Here is an 18,297-nt window from a genome sequence, read left to right on the forward strand (position 1 = left end):
GTATTGTTTTACTGTTTTATTTAGAAAGTTTTAACAGGTTAACAAATTGAGCCTTTGTATGTTTTGGAAATATTCTGCAGTAATGTAGTCAGTAAATCTCTATTTAGCAAGGTGCTTACATTATAGTGAGCCTCTTTAGACCACCCAGGATGCATTATTTCTGGTGATTTTATTAAACTGAATGAAAGCCAATGAAACATTGACTCTATTTCATTAAACCAAACGTATCTATCAAATGTTAATAATCAAATATTGGACATGCATGCTGCTTTTTTAGTCAGAGAATGCATTTTGTCTGAGTACTGACTTAAGTGGTAACAAAGTATCTAAGCATCTAATGTCCTCTATTTTGCTGGGTACATTATTGATGTGTACATTTTTCCACAACATCCACCATCCATATATTTTTTAATCATTCCTCTAGTGTTGAGCTTTTTATTTTTTTTCCCAATGGGAGGCTATTAGTAATTTAGCAGATGAGAGAGAATTCTTCTAGCCCTAGAGAGATCGCCAAAGAATAATTTGGTAATAAGTATCCAGCAAATTGTAGTATTTGGGTATGCTTCATGTCCTCATATTCTGTAATGACTGGACATGTCCACTGTATGCATAAAATCTCTCATTATAGTTTTTCCAGCATTTATCCCCATTCAAGTTGTACACATATTTTAACCTGACTGGTGCAAGGACCATTGAAACAGTATATTGAAAAAAAAATTTGTGCTACAGACTTATAAAGGTCTTCTTTTTCAGATCAAAGCCCATTTCTCTAGTGTAGTTTGTCTAGTTAAATCTTTTTCCCACCATGTCCTATATAGACTTCTTTTTTTAGGAAAGCTATCTGAAAAGATTGATATTAAATTAGGTTTTTTGGGGGGAGGGAAGAAGAGCTGTTTGTTTCTTAACCAACCAGAAGCCTTTGCTTCCGTTAAAGTTGGCTTTATGTATGAAATAGCTTTTTGAGAAAAGTTGAGAGAGATAACTGGAAGGTACTATATCCCAGTTACTATATATATATATATATTTTTTTTTTGTAAAAAAAAAAAAAAAAATCACCAGAGATTATTAATGAATGCTTAGCCTTTGGAACATAAAATTTGGAAAGCAGAATTTAATAACCTCTCTTTTCACTCTAGGTTAGCCCTAGTGCTTGGTCTCCTGAGTCGATAGAGTGTTATCTGCAGCATTTCTGCCTGCCTTTCCTCAGGATCACTTGCCTTCTTCAACATCATCTTTTCGGAGGGGATTTACCCAGTTGTCAGGTACAATGGGGGATGAAGAAGAATGACACAGTTTCTTTTATTGAAAGTTTTATGTATTATTATTGAAGCATGTATTACCCCACCCCCAAAAGAGAAAAGGTCCAATGTTTTGTATTATTTAGAGCAGGTATATAGCTGTAACAGTGCTTCATGTCTGAGACCCATGAAAGACTTCAGATGCATTGTAAGATTCTAGATAATGTTTTACTATATTTAATGTACTTTTGTAGATGGTGTCATGGTAACAAGAACTGCTAACTTTGCAGTATATTATATGCCAGACACTTCCTCCTTTTCATTTTCATAACTCCCATAAAAGCCCAGCAGAGATTGTGTGAGCAGAACAGTTTCAGAATTGTCTTTTTTGCATGAAAAAGACAAAATGTAGAGTGAAATCACAGACCATGGTATAACTTTCTATTCTTTCTAGTGAGGAGCAGTATGGGTAGAGCTGTGGGCTGCCCTGGATTGCAACTCAACTCACCCTTCATCATTCTTTTTCTAGCCTACTAGTAATTTTATATTCTATTGCTCTTCAATTTATATTGACTCAGTATATCTTGACCTGATTCTACCACTCTTCTGGCAAGGGTCTCCTCAGTAAGTCTTTCTATATAGTGCTGCCACTAGCTGAGAGATACTTTCCTTCTGCAGCTCTTGATGACAGCAACAGTCTTTGTATTTCTTTCCCTGTCCCCCATCCCTCTCCCAGCCCCAGACTGGAGAGGTTCAACTTGTATTTGTTAAGCCTTTGCTTATTTCTGTTGTTCCAGTGAAAAATGTGCTAAACTTTGGCATAATATTTTGTTCAAGCTCCATTACTTAAATGTTCTTTCCATTTTTATACTCCATTCTGTAATTTATCCTTGCATAATCTGTCATTTAATTCTTTGCACTCTCTTCTCTGTTACCCTTGGTTACTCTGTCTACATCAGTCTTTTTTAATTATTACTAATCATATACTTATTGCTGGCTGGCATACATCTTGGGCATACTCTTTCATTTATGAATACTTCACATTTTTCTCATTACACCTGTTCTATGTATTGTTTTCCCATTCATTCAGTTCCCATGATATCAATGTGCTTTGCATAGATTTGTGGCCTTTTTTTATGTTTTCTTCCTTTTCTCCAATTATCAACTTATGTTTCAGTTCTGCTAATATGTACTTATCTTGAAGCATGTAAGTAGTTCCCTTGAAATTATCAGGACTACTCATGTTTAAAATTAAGTGCATGTGTATTTGTAGCATCAGAGGCCTTATCTGCCTCTCAGATACATCACAAAGTAACCTTAAAAACTGTTGTATATTTGTAGAGAACATAGTAATTCCTTTTAAACTAGACTTCAGTCTTAAGTCTGCTAAATGTAAGCTAATCTCTTATGGGCATCATTTGCTGCCCACATTCCAGGGCAGCTTTAATGTACATCTCTGATATAAAGTCTTTCAGGGATTTTACCCTAGTGGAGAATCAGGTGTAGTAGAGCCTCACTCCACCGTGCTTTCTCCTTGTTCCTGAAGAGGTGGCTGCGGTGAGGGAGGCTCTGTCACTTCCTCTAGCTTCACACCAGTAGAGATCCCCTACCAGGGGAAATTCTCCCATGGGAATGCTTGGCTGCTTTAAATTCACTTTCAATTGCTTCCATAGTGCAAAGTGAACATGATGGATGGGAGAATCCAGCTCTGAATGTTTTGGGTAAACTAGAGCGTGTCTGTATATGTCTATGAACTTTAAATTCCTCTGAATGCTGTTTATTCCAAACAAGCTCTGCCAAGTCAGCTATAAAGTCTCTTACCTATTAATTGATATGGCATTGATACAAATAGTGCTATGCTTTGAATTTATTACACAAAATGATCTAAGTCTTTTTTTGTTTTATGTCTAAAAGGAAGATGAAGAATTTACAGTTCTTGCAAACTGCCTGGGTCTATTATCATCATCTTTTCAGTCACCACATCAATTCACCAGTGCCTCTTGCCTTGACTGGCCAGTGCCAGCATTTAACATGATATCACAGTGGTGCTTAGAATTGGCTTCATTTTCAGACAGACATGCAGAACAAGTGAAGGTATGTAAAAAAAAATGTGCCTCCTTTATACAGTGCTGATGTGTGAGAATGGAATTACTTGATTCTAGTTACATTGTGTGTATACATGCAATGCTACGCTTTAAATTTATTATGTAAAAATAAGCAGCAAGGTGCCTAGTTGAAACTACGATGTGTGTGTATTGTGTTTGCATGTTTCACTTGCATATTTTGCAGGTACAACTTTGTTACAAAATCTTGAACTGTAATGGTTATCAAAAAAATTCTCTTGCCCTCGGTAGATCTGTTTCATTCAATTGATCATTGAGCCATGATGATAAAATAATTGATATCATTTTTATATTTGAAAAAGAACACTGGAAGCTGCTGTTTGATTGTACTTTGCAAATCAGACTTCTTTCAGGTTTTATAATAAACTCTTGTGAAAAAACAGAACAGTAATTTGTCAGAAAGATCCTCACATTTATGTGCTCGTCCGTGGATATCCTGCCAAAAATGGTATAGATTCAGCTGTAATGTATTATTGGCTCTTTAAAAATGTTAGGCAAGTTTTTTAAAAATGAGATGGTAAAGTTAGACTCTGAAACTAATATATAGGCATCTGTCTGATTTTTAAATGTACTGAGTATCTAACATTTCCCTTTGATCTCAGTGGAAATAGCAATTCCCATCAACTTCACCGGGAATTTTTGCATGCTCAATTTGTTTGAAAATCAAGCAAGTTCCTAGACATCAGTGTCAGACTTTACCCTACGGTTTTTGTGCAGTTTCAGTACAGGTTTAACTTCTCTTGTCTGGCAACATCCAGGTCTGGCATGATTTTAGTCAGACAGATGTCCACTTATCATGGGTGTGGCCAAGTTTCCTGTGATCTCATAAAGTTTGTTTATAGCCACCAGTCCTGGCTCGTGGTGTTCTGTGCTGCTATTTAGTTCTAAGCAGTGAAAATGGTGGTAATGCTGCTGGATAATATTGACCTCCCGTGGTCTGGCAAATTCTCTGGTTCAGCGCTGCTCAGGTCCTGAGGGTGCCAGATTAGAGAGGTTCAACCTATATAAGTAGCAGCTTTGCCTGCCCGTATTAGCAATTGGCAGTGGTGCAGCTGTGTCACTGTCTGTAAACTAATGGCTATAATCAGGGGCACAATTATAATGTAAACAAGGCTTATGCTCCAAAAGGCAGTTGGTAGGAAGTTTGTATCCTTATTAAAGCCATTTATAAGAGTATGATGAGCTTCTTGGAGGCAAGAAGCATGTTGCTCTTGAGCAATGGTTCTCAACCTGTGGCTCATGGACCACTCGTGACCTAGTCAGCATAGAGCTACAGTTCATGTGACAGCCTCAGGGCTGCAGACGTAGCATTGGATGCAACCCACATAACTAGAATGCTGCGTAGATAAAATTTTTTGAATCTATCTGCAAAAATGAGCCACGGATATCCACAGCCACCTTCATGGCTGCAGATACCCATGGATATAAAGCAAATATCTGCAAATTTGCAGGGTTCTAGATATAAAATTTATATCTGCATAAATAAGCTGTGGATATCTGCATCCACAGATGCAGATATCAGCGGATATTCATGGAGTTGTAGGGCTCTACACATAACATATTGTGGGCCACATATGCGATCCACAATGGTAAATAGGTTGAGAACCACTGTTCTTTAGAAACGCTCTTTGTCTGAAGTCTTAATGTAGCTGTAATAGGCTCCATAGGAAGCCATGTTTAGTTGTCTTCAGGCCGAATGCATTGAAAGGACTGTGGAATGCAGTAAAGAGCACATTCTCAAAGAGCACATTTTCGCTCCTTCAAACAAAATTTTAACATGTATATTCTGTAATTCTAAAGTTCTTGCAGTATAGATAAATACACACATGCAGCACTAATGTTTCTGTCATGTTCTTTTTAGGCTTTGCTTATACAGGAGCCTAAGTGGGACTTGCCATGTCTCCTTCAGTTGCCTGAAAATTACAATACCATCTTCCAGTATTATCACAGAAAGACTTGTACTGTCTGTACCAAGGTTCCCAAAGATCCAGCTGTTTGTCTAGTTTGTGGTACCTTTGTATGTTTGAAAGGACTTTGCTGCAAACAACAGAGCTACTGTGAATGTGTACTGGTAAGAGAGAAATTCTACAATAAGTGATTCAAACTACTGTAGCTTTATCTCTATCTTTAAATAAAAAACAAAAAAACATGCTCAGAATTTCTGCTGTCCTTTCTCAGCTCTGACAGTTTTCATTTCCAAGCATGTTTTAATTTGATTTTTAGTCTGCACCCTCACAGGAAAATTCTAGGAGGAGAAGGCCTTTTTGGCATTTGGTCTTATCCCAGGGGCAGCTCATGTGAGAGATGTAGGTTCTTCATCCTCTGAGGATCAGTCCTCACTTTCCTTGTGTTTGGACAGCAACTACTATTGTTCTCTTTCCATGAAGGAGAGCAAAGGGTCAGCTCTGAAGCCAGTGCGGATGGCACTAACTGGGTAGAACAGTTCTGTAAGTTAATGGCTGTCACCCACTCATACTTGGAAGTTCATCTGTACCATCTCTGCAAAGTTTACTTGAGAAAAGAATCTTGTGATTGTTCCCGAATTAATGTATCCATGGTATTTCCACAAGAAGGCTAGCCATTATATGGTATAAATACATTTAAAGATAAATTGATTTTTAAGTCCAAAAATTAGTTTTTATACAAATTTTATACAGCCTGATATTTGTAGCTGTTTTATTTAAATGTGAATGAAAATGAGTTTATTTTTAATATCCTGTAGTGTGTTCACCCTCATTTTATAGCTTTGTACAAGTGCTCGGAAGCTACAAAGCAAAACTGAAGAGAAATACAAGTTTAATTGAGTGGCCTATTTTCCTTTTCTGAATGAAATGCAAACTGTAAACAACACAGATAGTGGTCTTTAATTTTTATTTGATTAATCTGGATTGTTGCTAATGTTATTAAGAAAACATGTTTTTGAAAATAGGATTTTTATCATTATCTTTTAAATGTATTATGTCCAGTGTCAGTCCCAAGAAATCTTAATATAAAACTTGAAGAATTATTAGAAAGCTATACTAAGTTTCAGAGTAAGGCTACACAGTGTTGTAATGATTTTTATGTGTATGTTGTTTGTGGCGCGTTGGCCACTAGGAAGTTGACTGAGACGACAAACTCATTTCACATAAGCCACAGAAGAGTTATCAATGTTTACAATTTTATCAGTACTATATTTAGATGGATATTCATGTAAATGATTTAAAAATTAAAGACTCCCACGTTTCATGAGGATTCTGTAAATCACATGCTCTTCATTGTCGGAGTATATTTCTGCTGTTAGAGAAAAGCAGAAGGGAGAATCAGCACAACTGGATTCCTATTCTAAACCACCTTTTTTTTTTTAATGTATGAACTTGAGTCAGTTTTTGCCTATAACTTTCAGAATGTCCCCTGAGTTTGGGTGCGTCAGTGTTTTAGTGTTCGGGCTTTAGATGGCTCAAGATTTCCAAAAAAGTTGAGTGGTTTTTTTTTGTCTGCAACTCCCATTGACTTCAGGGGTCGTGATAGGTTTTCATCAGTTAGGTGACTCCAATTGTCTTCATCTGAACAGTGAAAAACTGTAATACCCAAAATATGCAAGAACTTCTGAATAATTGGGTCTTAACTGATTGTGTTCTCATTTTCCATGGTTTTGTGCCTCAATTTTCCCACCTGCACAATAAAGATAATTAAGGCTGCATTTTTGTAGTGACAATTAAAAATGTGGTGCTTCTAATATTTTAAAAATATATTCCTTACTCTTGAATCCTAGTGACTTTTGCATTTATGGGTGGGTGGATGTGGGTAGTTTCACTGAGAACTCTGTGTGCTGCCATGTGACATGTTAGGCAGCTCAAGAGACTGAGAGCAGAAGGGGTAGACCTGGGAGCTCTGGAACCTGAAAATTGGTTTCTTAATTTTTTCAAGGGTGATAATGCCCCATCCAGCATAAAATGCAAGGAAAAAAACTTAGAGTTAATAGTAGGATGGATTTGCAAATATCAACCCTGAAATGGTAACTATTAAACTGTACTTAAAGCTGGCTACTGTTTTCACAGGGCAAGCAGAGTTCTAGTAATTTCCTTTAAAATATTTTTACGGCATTGGGATTAAATGACACTTGACCATTTAAAATTACATTTCCATGAGTTACTCTTTTGAGTATAAGCTCTGAATGTGTTTTTTTCCTAAAAATTTACATGATGAAAAAAACCCTAAGAATAATATTCATGCACCTTTTTGAAGTGCTTAAGGTGAGAGGTGCTTTATAAGTGGAAAATAGTATTATCTCCAACTCAGTCACACAAAAATAATACAATAGGAGAAAAAAATGATCAAACTTTAAAATAGTTGGACATAAGACAACATTTGAGAGATAATTTTTATGAAAATATACTGCAGATGACAAAGAATAGAATACAGTATTCAGATAATTAATAGGAGTCCATTTGGAAGGGTAGCGTGCAGCCTACTACTGTGAATATTTCATTATATGAGCCAATGCCAAGTGCCTCAGAGGGAATAAAGAGAACAGGTGATCATGAAGTGAGCCATCCCCCGTTGCCCATTCCCAGCTTTTGACAAACAGAGGGGAGAGACACCATCTGAATCCAAATGCTTTTACTGTTCACTAAAATAGTATTTTGCCTTATCAAATTGTGCACTTCTTCTAGAGCAAGTTAGTGGTATTGCTCTTAACACTTTCATTCAGTTTTCTTTAATAATTTAGTTTTTCCCCAGGGCAGCATGATGTTGTTCTTCTGCTTTTCTCAGACAACACTCGTTTTTTTGAGTTTGCAACCATTTTCTGTGCGGAACTAATTTAGTGTATATGTGTTATGGCAACATATCATGTAGGACAGTGGTTCAAACTTTTCAGCAGCATACCCCCTTTTTGATTTTTGAGAGACCCTCACCACCCTCCCCCCAAGCAAAAAAAACTTGTTGAGAAAAAAATAAAGGAACAGACCGGGGTCAAAAAACAAAAATAGCAGCAAAACTTAAGGGGGGATTCACCGGGGGTTAGGGGCTGGGTCGCCTTGTGCCCCCCCCTGGAATTTCTTCACCCCTTCCTCCCCCCAGTTTGGGAACCCATGATGTAGGAGGATTTGCCTTATTCATAAAATGCATGGTATGTCAGTTCAACCTCTCAGATCTGGGACTCTTGGGTCTGGCAACATTCGTGGTCTAGTAGGACCACAGATTTGCTGGACCCAAGAGCCTCAGAGTACAGCCAGCAGCTGCTGGGGAGCCACCTCTGGGGATCCCTAGCCAGGCTGCCAACAGAGAGGCTGGTGGTGGTTAGGGAGTCCTGCCATGGGAATCTCCAGACAGCTGGCAGCAGCAGGGCTGGCAGTGGCTGGGCCAGGGATGCCTGGCTGGGCTGGCAGAAGTGGGACTAGAAAGAGCCGTGGATCCCCCCAGGACTGGTGCTCCCCAGCCACACTGGCAGGGGGCCTCCCCTAGTCCAGAAAAATCCCTCATTTGGGACTGCTCAGGTCCCAAGGATACTGGACCATGGAGGATCCAACCAGTATTTTATCATGCAAATCCCTAGTAACATCTGACCCATTCATGTTTGATAAGTGTACACTAGGGGCAAGGATCAAATTGTTCTTTAGTAAGTGACGTGATTCAAATTAATTGACGTGTGTTTGAAATAAAATGTTCTTGCCTCTTAATTATAAAACTGCAGGACACTATTAGGAACTTTCTTCTCTTCCCTCCCTAACACCAAAATATAACTTTTAGCATTCTCAGAACTGTGGAGCTGGGACAGGAATATTTCTTCTGATCAATGCATCTGTAATCATCATCATTCGAGGTCATCGTTTCTGCCTTTGGGGTTCTGTTTATCTAGATGCACATGGTGAAGAAGACCGAGATCTTAGGTAACATTTTAATAAAGCATGTTTTAATTTTGCTGCTTTATGTTTACAGAATGTAATAAAACAGAGACTGTAATTAATACCTTCTCACTTCCTGAGTAGCACATATTTAGAAACATAAATGTTGTCATTGCATTTGTTATATTATCCTAATTAGATTTTCTTTATAGAAATAAAATAATCTGGAGCTTGACAGCTAAGAAATTAACTATGTTATGTTGTAGGTGTGTATTGTGTTTCTCATTCCCTCCCTCCCCCACTCTGCTTATTGTTTATGAAGCCCTCAGAGCATACTGTAGCCATTCTGCTGTGGTTGCTGCCCTACCCTGTAACGAAGGTGTACTTTGAGCTGTGCTTCTATGACGGTGTGATTCTGAGCAATCACCAGATTTTGGGATATTGAGGAATTTTTCCAATGGGGAATGATTGACAAGAACTCGAATAGGTATTTTCATCTCCCTGGCAGCAGCCTGGAGGCTGGCTTAACAGTAATAAGGAATAAGGAGGGGATTTAAAAGTTCCATGTTTATAATTACATTGCAACTTGCAGTTGGTATTTAGTGCAGAGGGGCAAAAGGGCCTGCTCCTTAAGTCTGGTGGACTCTGTCGGCTTGGAGGGAAAAGGGGAGATCTTAAGTCTTCACAGACTGCGTTGCCCTTCATGTGTTCCTCATTCTTTGTCACAGGGACAGGGTGAGAGGAGTCAGAGGAGGGAGTGATTCCTTCGGATTAGGCTATAAGGGGTTGATCCTGAATATTGTCTGTTTGGCCACTGAACACCTACTGGGCCCAAATAACTGCCTGGTATTTTGGAGTGTGGGTTAGCACACAAGCCTGACCCCCACATTTCAAGTAAAATGATAATAAAGTTGCAGCCTTCCATGTTAAAATGAATCCAAGTGTCTTTTTCCCATGATGCTATGTTAAATGTTATGTTGCAGGAGCCCTGTAAACATGACTCCCATTTGGTAATTCTGTCACACATGAGTCTACAAAATCCATCTTGAGTGTGATGTAGCTATAAGATAAAGCACCTATATTCAAAACCTAACTTACATTTTACTCATACATTTATCCAGTCTGCAGAACGGCAATTAAAAGACTTCACATGACATGTAATAAATTCACGTTCCAAGGCACATAAGAGCAGCCATCCTGGGTCAGATCAGTGATCCATCTAACCTAGTGTCCTGTCTTCTGACAATTACTAGGTGTTTCAGAAGGAATGAACAAAACAGGGCATCCCATCATCCAGTCCCAGCTTCTAGCAGTCCATGGGTTAGAGACAGCAACAGCATAAAGTTGCATCTCTCACCATCTTGGCTAATTACCCCTGCTGAACCTATCCTCCATGAGCTTATCTCATTCTTTTTTGAACCCAGTTATACTTTTGGCCTTTACATCATCCCCAGGCAATGAGTTCCATAGATTGCATTGTGGGAAGCACTTCCCTTTGTTTGTTTTAAATCTGCTGCTTATTAATTTCATTAGTAACTCTTAGTTCTTGTGTTATGCACAGAGATAAATAGCGCTTCCCCAGTATTATAAATTCACTTTCTTCACACCGTTCATGATTCAATAGACTTTCATCATGTTGCCCTTTGGTTTTCTCTTTTCTAAGCTGAAGAGTCCTAGTCATTAGCCTCCATCCAAAGTGCACATGTAGTCAAGCCAAATAGTCCATTGGTGAGAAAAATAAAATATTGTTTTCACAAAATTAATATTGTTTGCAAACTTCAGATTAGGGCAAGATATGCTGCTATGCTCCAACTTCTTTTCAGGCACTCTAAAGTCAATTTGATCAGTTGATCAGACTGGGATGACACTCATTTTCCTCCAGCCCCTACTTACTTATCCACCCTCCCACACACACATACACATCCTGTAATAATACATCTAGCTCACCACAGCTCCATCAACCAAAACATCCAAGATCCTCCCAGTTTCCCTCATAGTCTACCAACAATGCATCCCAAACCCCTCATCTGCTGCACACATGACTTTTTTGGCCACTCACCAGCACCTCTCTTGGCTCAGCTCTCTGCTGTCATCCTGGGCAAGGGCAGCTTCTCCTGAGCTTAGCTGCCCAACTCCGTTTCTTTCTGTCACTTCCCTCGCACATACCTGGTGAGTGGCATAGTGACCTGGCCACTTCTCCATCATGCATTCATTATGTCTTTTCAGTTTCTGCTTAGGTATATGTATTTTTGTATGGGATGTCTGCCTATCTTTGCTTTAGAAAGCACATACGTTGCCTGACAAATAAACACTTAATGAACTAAGCAGTAAGACAACCCCTTTGTCTGTTGCATGGGACAGCAGTGCCACCCTGTCCTGGATTTCAAGTGCCAGAGTCACATTCCATATTGCTCAGGCAACACTCAATCCCTGCGTGCTTCATTTTCCAGGATGTTCTGATCAATCCAGTAGAGCCCTTTCTTCACTGAGCACTACCTCCCTGCAAGACCCATGTTGTGTACTACAATACCTAGACTTCTGCCCCCCAGGCTTCTCCCACAACTTTTCCTACAATACCGGCTTTTGGACAGTCATGTCTAAGCACTTAGCTCATTATTTTTGTCAACAGTTTCAATACATGTGTGCTTTAAAACAAATGAAGGCAGGCATCCTAGAATATAAATATATACAGATGTACACATGAACTCAAAAGAAAATGATTTTTTGCATCTTTTTAACTTTATTGTTAGACTATTACTATTAGAGCCACCAGATAACATTTTTCTCCTTGTTTTTTCACTATTAACTGTTTTGTGTTTTTCTCTTTTCCTGTAGGCGTGGTAAACCTCTCTACATATGTAAGGAAAGATACAAGGTGCTTGAACAGCAGTGGGTATCTCATACATTTGATCACATTAATAAAAGATGGGGACCACATTACAATGGGTTGTAAATTATCGCTATTATCCAACTATATCATCGCCTTTACCATGAATGAATGCATCTTGACTGACCGTAGCTTCAACTGAATGGGAGTTTAGCTCTTTCACTGTGGGGGGAAAAGTGAAAAGATGCAAATACATGAAGTCTTTCAATAATTAGGTGCTTTTGCTTTCAAATTAACGTTATGACAGTATAAAATTTAAAAATCTCTGCTGAATGGTGTGAAAAATCTAAATTCATTCAGTAGTCTTTTTGTTTTTTAGCTTTTTTTTTTAAAAATAGAATTCCACTAATGATGAGAAGCACAAGTTATACTTATACTTGTTTAGGAGTGACAAGTCCCAGGACCTTATATTTCTCTGGGTGGAACTGAGTCATTTAGCAACTTCTGAAACACTGTACATGTGAATTGAATCTGCTAAACATACTAGATAGATTTTTCTTTGCCTTGTAATAATTTGAGATTTTTGTGTGATATTCATTTGTAATTGTATAAAACATGATTTGTGAACCTATATAATAACAGTAGGTCTAAAAGAACTTTTTAGAGAACATTTCACCTTACTGTGAGAGGATCTATTGAAAGATTTCACGCATTGCTGAAAACCTTATTTATTCTCAGGAATTTAATAGATATTTTCCAAATATAAGTGAAATAGCTACAAATTAAGTATCTTATTATGAAAAAAGGACATATATTTTTTTCTTTATATTTTCTTTTCCAGAAATGAAATTTGCCATTTCAGTTGAGTAAATTAGGGGTGATAACATATGTAGATGTTTACTATATGTGTAAAATTTGTACATGGCAAGCTCTAATTATAAGCCTGTCTGCCTTCCATTGCCAACAGATGCATGTTTCAGAATGATTGGATTGGAAATGTGCAGGTTATCCTGCAAATAAAACATAATTTTGAATCTTTCATGTCAGCTCAAGAGGTTCATTTGTATTGTATTTGTGCAGAGTAATCAGTGCTCTTTCTGCTTGATTTCCTAAAAAGAAAAAAGCGCAATAGAAGTAGCCCTGGTGAATGAGCAATACATTTGAATCCTCATTGGAAGAATGCCGAATAAACAGTTTATATTCAGAAGACTTAAAAATCGTTGAGACTAGGTATGATTGGGCTAAACTCCACACTGTAAGTAGATAGGGAAGATTACAGATAAATACTGGTATGTAATATATTGCTATTAAGCTTTTCTCTCAAATGAGTCAGATATTTGTTGGCTAATTCTATCAAGCAGTTCCTGGTACTATGGGCTTTTCATAGCTTGTTATGTAAAATAAAATTTATATGTGTAAAGTAAAAAAAAATCTAATGCTAAAACCATGTGTACAAAATGAAAACAGATCCTTCTTTCAGGGTCTCACTGAAAGTCATTATCTAGTAAAAAATGTATAGGGGAAATACAATGACCATGTAACGGTCAAAAGAAGTGGAGAGACAGTAAAATACACTTTAAAAAAAGGGTGTGCCCTAACAGTTTCCCCCAAGATCTATAGTTAAAATACATGATAATGGTGTGCTGTTTTTATATATACATATAAATATATATATATATTTCCAAAGCATTAGAATACTTCTTGTAAGATTAGAATTATTCTGTTTCACCAACTAAATAGCTGTCTTTTCCAAAATAATAGTTTTTTAAATACTGTATCATAAGTTCAGCCTGTAATATTTTTGCATTGCTGATTATGAATATTAGACCATTTTGTAAACATGGTTGAAGAGCAAAAAGATTATTTACATCTCCAGCACAACATTATTGCAGGGCTCATGAACTGAGTAATCTATAGTTTGAAACTCTGATGCTATATTTTACAAGAGATAATGTCTCCAGAAGTTGATTACTGTGTATTATTTAAAATGGAATGTTTTATGGTTGTGCATATGGATGTGAAGTAAAGTTATTAGCCTTAACTTTAAAATCTGGGTATTTCATAGTGTTTATTTTGGAATTGGTGAATTAGTCACCAGCCAATTTTAAAAAAGAAAAAAGCACTTGATTCAAGAATTGTACTTGAACATACATGCATGCTGCTAAACTAGAATTTTGATTTCCCCCATAACTTTTTTTAAAGCCTGCTATATTAAGCTTTCTTTGGAAAATAACAGCTCCAAACTCAAGTGATGGGTGTGGGTATGTGTATTCTTCAGATGTACTGGTGTGGTATCCTGTATGAATGATCATTTAAGTACAGTACATTACTGTAGAAATTAAATCAAACTTTATAACACATCAAAAAGTACAGAATTAGAAATACAGTAATCAACATTGTAAGATATGTTAATAAAAGTCTACTATCATTTTGTGTCTGTGGGCTTTTTTATTCTCTACCATAATTATTTGAAATATATTTGTTGTTGATATGTGGTTGGTGTCCAAATCTTTATGTAATGTATTAATGGTATAAGCAAAAACATTTTGTACATAAAGCAACTCTGGCATGTTTTATCTTTTTGGACACTTAACTGGTATTTGTGTGTTTGATAACTTAATTTCTTTTAATTTCATCTTGCTGTGAGCTATACCACTTTGGGGTCCTTTATCTGAGTCCAAACTTTACCTCAGTCTGCTGTTATTTCAGTTCCTATTGAAAACTGCTGACAATTAAAAGTCCAAATAAAAAAGCCAAGATTTAGGGGAAATCATGTTTGGTTTGGTTAGAAGCCAAATTTATTTTTGAGATAACTCAGTGCAATTAAACTAGTAATGAATTTGATTTAGTAAGCCTCTTTGAATATTTAACAGGTGATAGATAGTAATGCTCTGCTCAAAAAAATATTGCTTCATCTTACTAGTTAAATTCAGGGAAGATAGGTCCCTCAATACCTATTAACCAGGATGGCTAAGAATGGTGCCCTTAGCCTCTGTTTGTCAGAGGCTGGAAATGGGTGACAGGAGAGGGATCACTTGATGATTACCTGTTCTGATAACTCCCTCTGGGGCATTTGGCATTAGTCACTGTCAGAAAACAAGATACTTGGCTAAATGGATCTTTGATCTGACCCAGTATGGCCATTCTTATGTTGTATTTACTAATCTAGTCTTTATCCTCTTGGTGAGTGTGGATGTGTGGTTTTTTTTTTTTTTAGAAGGTTGTGATGAAGCAATTCCACTTACACCTTGGTTCTTACTATTTGATTGCCATGGAGGTTTTTCGCCTTCCTCTGTAGCATGGGGCACAGATCACTTGCTGGAGGATTCTCTGCATCTTGGGGTCTTTAAACCATTTGAGGACTTCAGTATCTGAGATATAGGTGAGAGGATTATCCCAGGAGGGGTGGGTGAGATTCTGTGGCCTGCACTGTGCAGGGAGTCAGACTAGATGATCATAATGGTCCCTTCTGACCTTAAAGTCTATGAGTCGATGAGTCTCCATTCTGTCCTTTAGTCAGTGCTCTGTATTAACAGTATAAAATGATTTTAGTGGAACCAGATTTTGCCATTTCTGGCTCTATGGAAGGCCAGGCAAGTGTCACCATCCATTGAGGTCTCATTATAGCTTTGCCAGGGACCAGATTTGATTATCGAGAGAGAGAGAGAGAGAGAGAGAGAGAGAGTGAGAGTAAAATACTGACTGTGCACTATTCTGTGGTGTAGGAATGTAAGATGAAGGCTGATGTTTTGGTTTTATTGGTGGTTATTAATTGTGATTTTTTTTTGTTCACACATTCACTTTCATTAATTTGTACTGTCTCTTATCACTATCTTTCATTCCAGACATTGTGTTTACATATTAAATATTCCTGTTCTTTTAAAATACTGTTTGAGAGCCATATTGACTGTTTATTCTATTGTTAAATTTATGAGTTTCAAGCAACTAATCTAATTATCCTTCAGACATCTCTCCTGTAATGTCTGCACTAGCATGACACAGGGAAATGCTTAAAAAAACCCCCACTATTTTGAAAAACATTTTAAAATTAGCCTTCATAGCCCTGCTTAGAATTATTCAAAATGAGTCCATATAAGACTATCACTCGGGAAGCTATTTTCTATAATTTTACCTCTTGATGCAGTGAATGCTTGTCTTTTAATTTGTGAAACCTGGAGCAGACTCCATGGAAACCCTCACATCACTGAATAATTTACTACCCAATAAACAACTTATTATCCTTTTTGTATTTCATCTCTGGTATATACCAAATGGCTAGTAAATCTATCTTACTAGTCAAGTGTGAAAACAGATGTTTATGAGCTGGAACTTACAATGTTTTTCTCTGCTCCACCACACCACCCTTACAAAGCATGAATTTTCTCTGAGAAATGTATTTTTCTGTAAAGCCTAGACTGAAGCAATGGATTTACCATTCCTGGGATTCAGTTTCATACATTGTGTATGGATGATATATGTATGTATGTGGGTGTATATATAATAGGCAGGACAGGTAGGTAGTCAGTTTACAGTTAAGGATGCCTGACACATCCTATTATCAGTTGCTTTTATCTTTGCCAAACTTTAACCATTCTGGCTGAAATTTTCCATGTTGGTATCTGATTCAGGCTGAATTTTTTTTTTTTAAAGAAAATTTCAGCAAAAGTAGTATTCTGAGAACAAGAATGTGGGAGATATTTTTAATGAAGTAAGCAGTATGCATAAACTTACATTTGCAGCGGTGGTGTCACTGTGTGTGTCCCAGAATATTAGTGAAACAAAATGAGTGGGACAATATTTGTATTAGTCCAACTTCTATTGGTGAGAGGCAAGCTTCCAAGTTACACAGAGCTCTTACCTCCTCCATCTTATCTCTTCTCTGTAAACTCATATTGCACATTCTTTTCATATTTTAATATATATGCTAGATCAGTTTGTTTTAAGGTTGTCCAATCCTAAAACAATATTGTCACTCATCGTAGTGACCGTTTCCTCAAAATCTAAAACTTCCTCATTCAACCCAGGTTTGAAAGCATCATTTTTTAAATTTTTGCTTTTACTTGGAAGTGTTCTTTTTGTTGAGTCAAGTGCTTCAAATATACTCAACTTAGTAAGTGCACTTTTGAGCTTGGGTAATATATCATGGGTACAAATCCAGCACAATTACATAATGTATTTGGGTTTGCCAGTCGTGGTTCCATTTGTAACTGTGATTGTCTTTCTAATGGAGATCCATTCTGGTACCAGTCTAATTTCTGGCGCAGTAGAATACAGTATCCCTTGAAATCATTATCAGTGGGAAATAGGTCAATGGAGAGATGATAGGAGTTACTATAGAGAACTTTCTGGGTGTCTGGCTGGTGAGTCTTGCCCACGTGCTCAGGGTTTAGCTGATCGCCATATTTGGGATTGGGAAGGAATTTTCCTCCAGGGTAGATTGGCAGAGACTCTGGAGGTTTTTTGCTTTCCTCTGTAGCATGGGGGTACAGATCACAGCTGGAGGATTCTCTGCATCTTGGGGTCTTCAAACTATTTGAAGTTTCAATATCTGAGATATAGGTAAGAGGATTATTCTAGGAGGGGGTGGGTGAGATTCTGTGGCCTGTACTGTGCAGAGGGTCAGACTAGATGATCATAATGGTCCCTTGTGACCTTAAAGTCTATGAGTCTATGAGTATCCCTTGAAATCTGGTAGCACCAAACTTCTCATTTTAACTGGATATTCCAACCATTGTGTTTGGATTCGGAATTGTATCTCCTTTATGTTCAAGACTGATTTCATTTCACTTATTAAGAAGCAGAAAGTTTTGGTGTTGGGCAAATAACAGGTGTGTGTTCGTTCTTTCAGATCTGTCAACAACTTTTAGCATGTGATCATGGGGTTTTGCTGATGTACTTGAAAATTCGGGTTTTAGTCGTCATCCTTAACCAATTCCATGCCTCCTTCTCACCAGTGGGTCCAGTTGGTCCTGTTCAGTATGTGTGGGGATTGCTGGGGGACATGTAGCCAGGGAGCAGAATAGCTCCTTTCCATCCCTATCATGCACACCTCACCATTCTTTATCCAGGCCTCGGTTACCTTGTAATAAAAGAGCGCCTATCCAAACCTCTCGAAGTTCTTGGCAATCTTCTAAAAATACTCTAGTAAATAGTTTAGGTTACTTGAATGTGCTTTGACTCAGGACTACCGATGAAGACAACTTAGAATCCATAGCTAGTTCAGAATGTGGATGGCTGCCTGCTGAGTGTTGTGATCCACATGAAGTATGTTACAACTCCAC

General features: G+C 37.5%; 1 protein-coding gene across 4 annotated transcripts in view; it reads left to right on the forward strand.

Moving 5' to 3' along the window:
• Positions 1 to 15,685, forward strand: part of UBR3 (ubiquitin protein ligase E3 component n-recognin 3) — a 240,482-nt gene extending 224,797 nt beyond the window's left edge. For all 4 annotated transcript variants that reach the window (XM_089779752.1, XM_089779753.1, XM_089779754.1 and 1 more), the window contains 5 exons: positions 1,137 to 1,262; positions 3,153 to 3,332; positions 5,223 to 5,432; positions 9,095 to 9,234; positions 12,025 to 15,685. In XM_089779752.1, the coding sequence (XP_089635878.1) occupies positions 1,137 to 1,262; positions 3,153 to 3,332; positions 5,223 to 5,432; positions 9,095 to 9,234; positions 12,025 to 12,142 (774 nt within the window). In that variant the 3' untranslated portion in view covers positions 12,143 to 15,685. The remainder of the gene's footprint in view (positions 1 to 1,136; positions 1,263 to 3,152; positions 3,333 to 5,222; positions 5,433 to 9,094; positions 9,235 to 12,024) is intronic.
• Positions 15,686 to 18,297: the final 2,612 nt, after the last annotated feature.

This window comes from Pelodiscus sinensis, chromosome 7 (genome assembly GCF_052426305.1).
Source record: "Pelodiscus sinensis isolate ZL-2025 chromosome 7, ASM5242630v1, whole genome shotgun sequence".
Classification (NCBI taxonomy): domain Eukaryota; kingdom Metazoa; phylum Chordata; order Testudines; family Trionychidae; genus Pelodiscus; species Pelodiscus sinensis.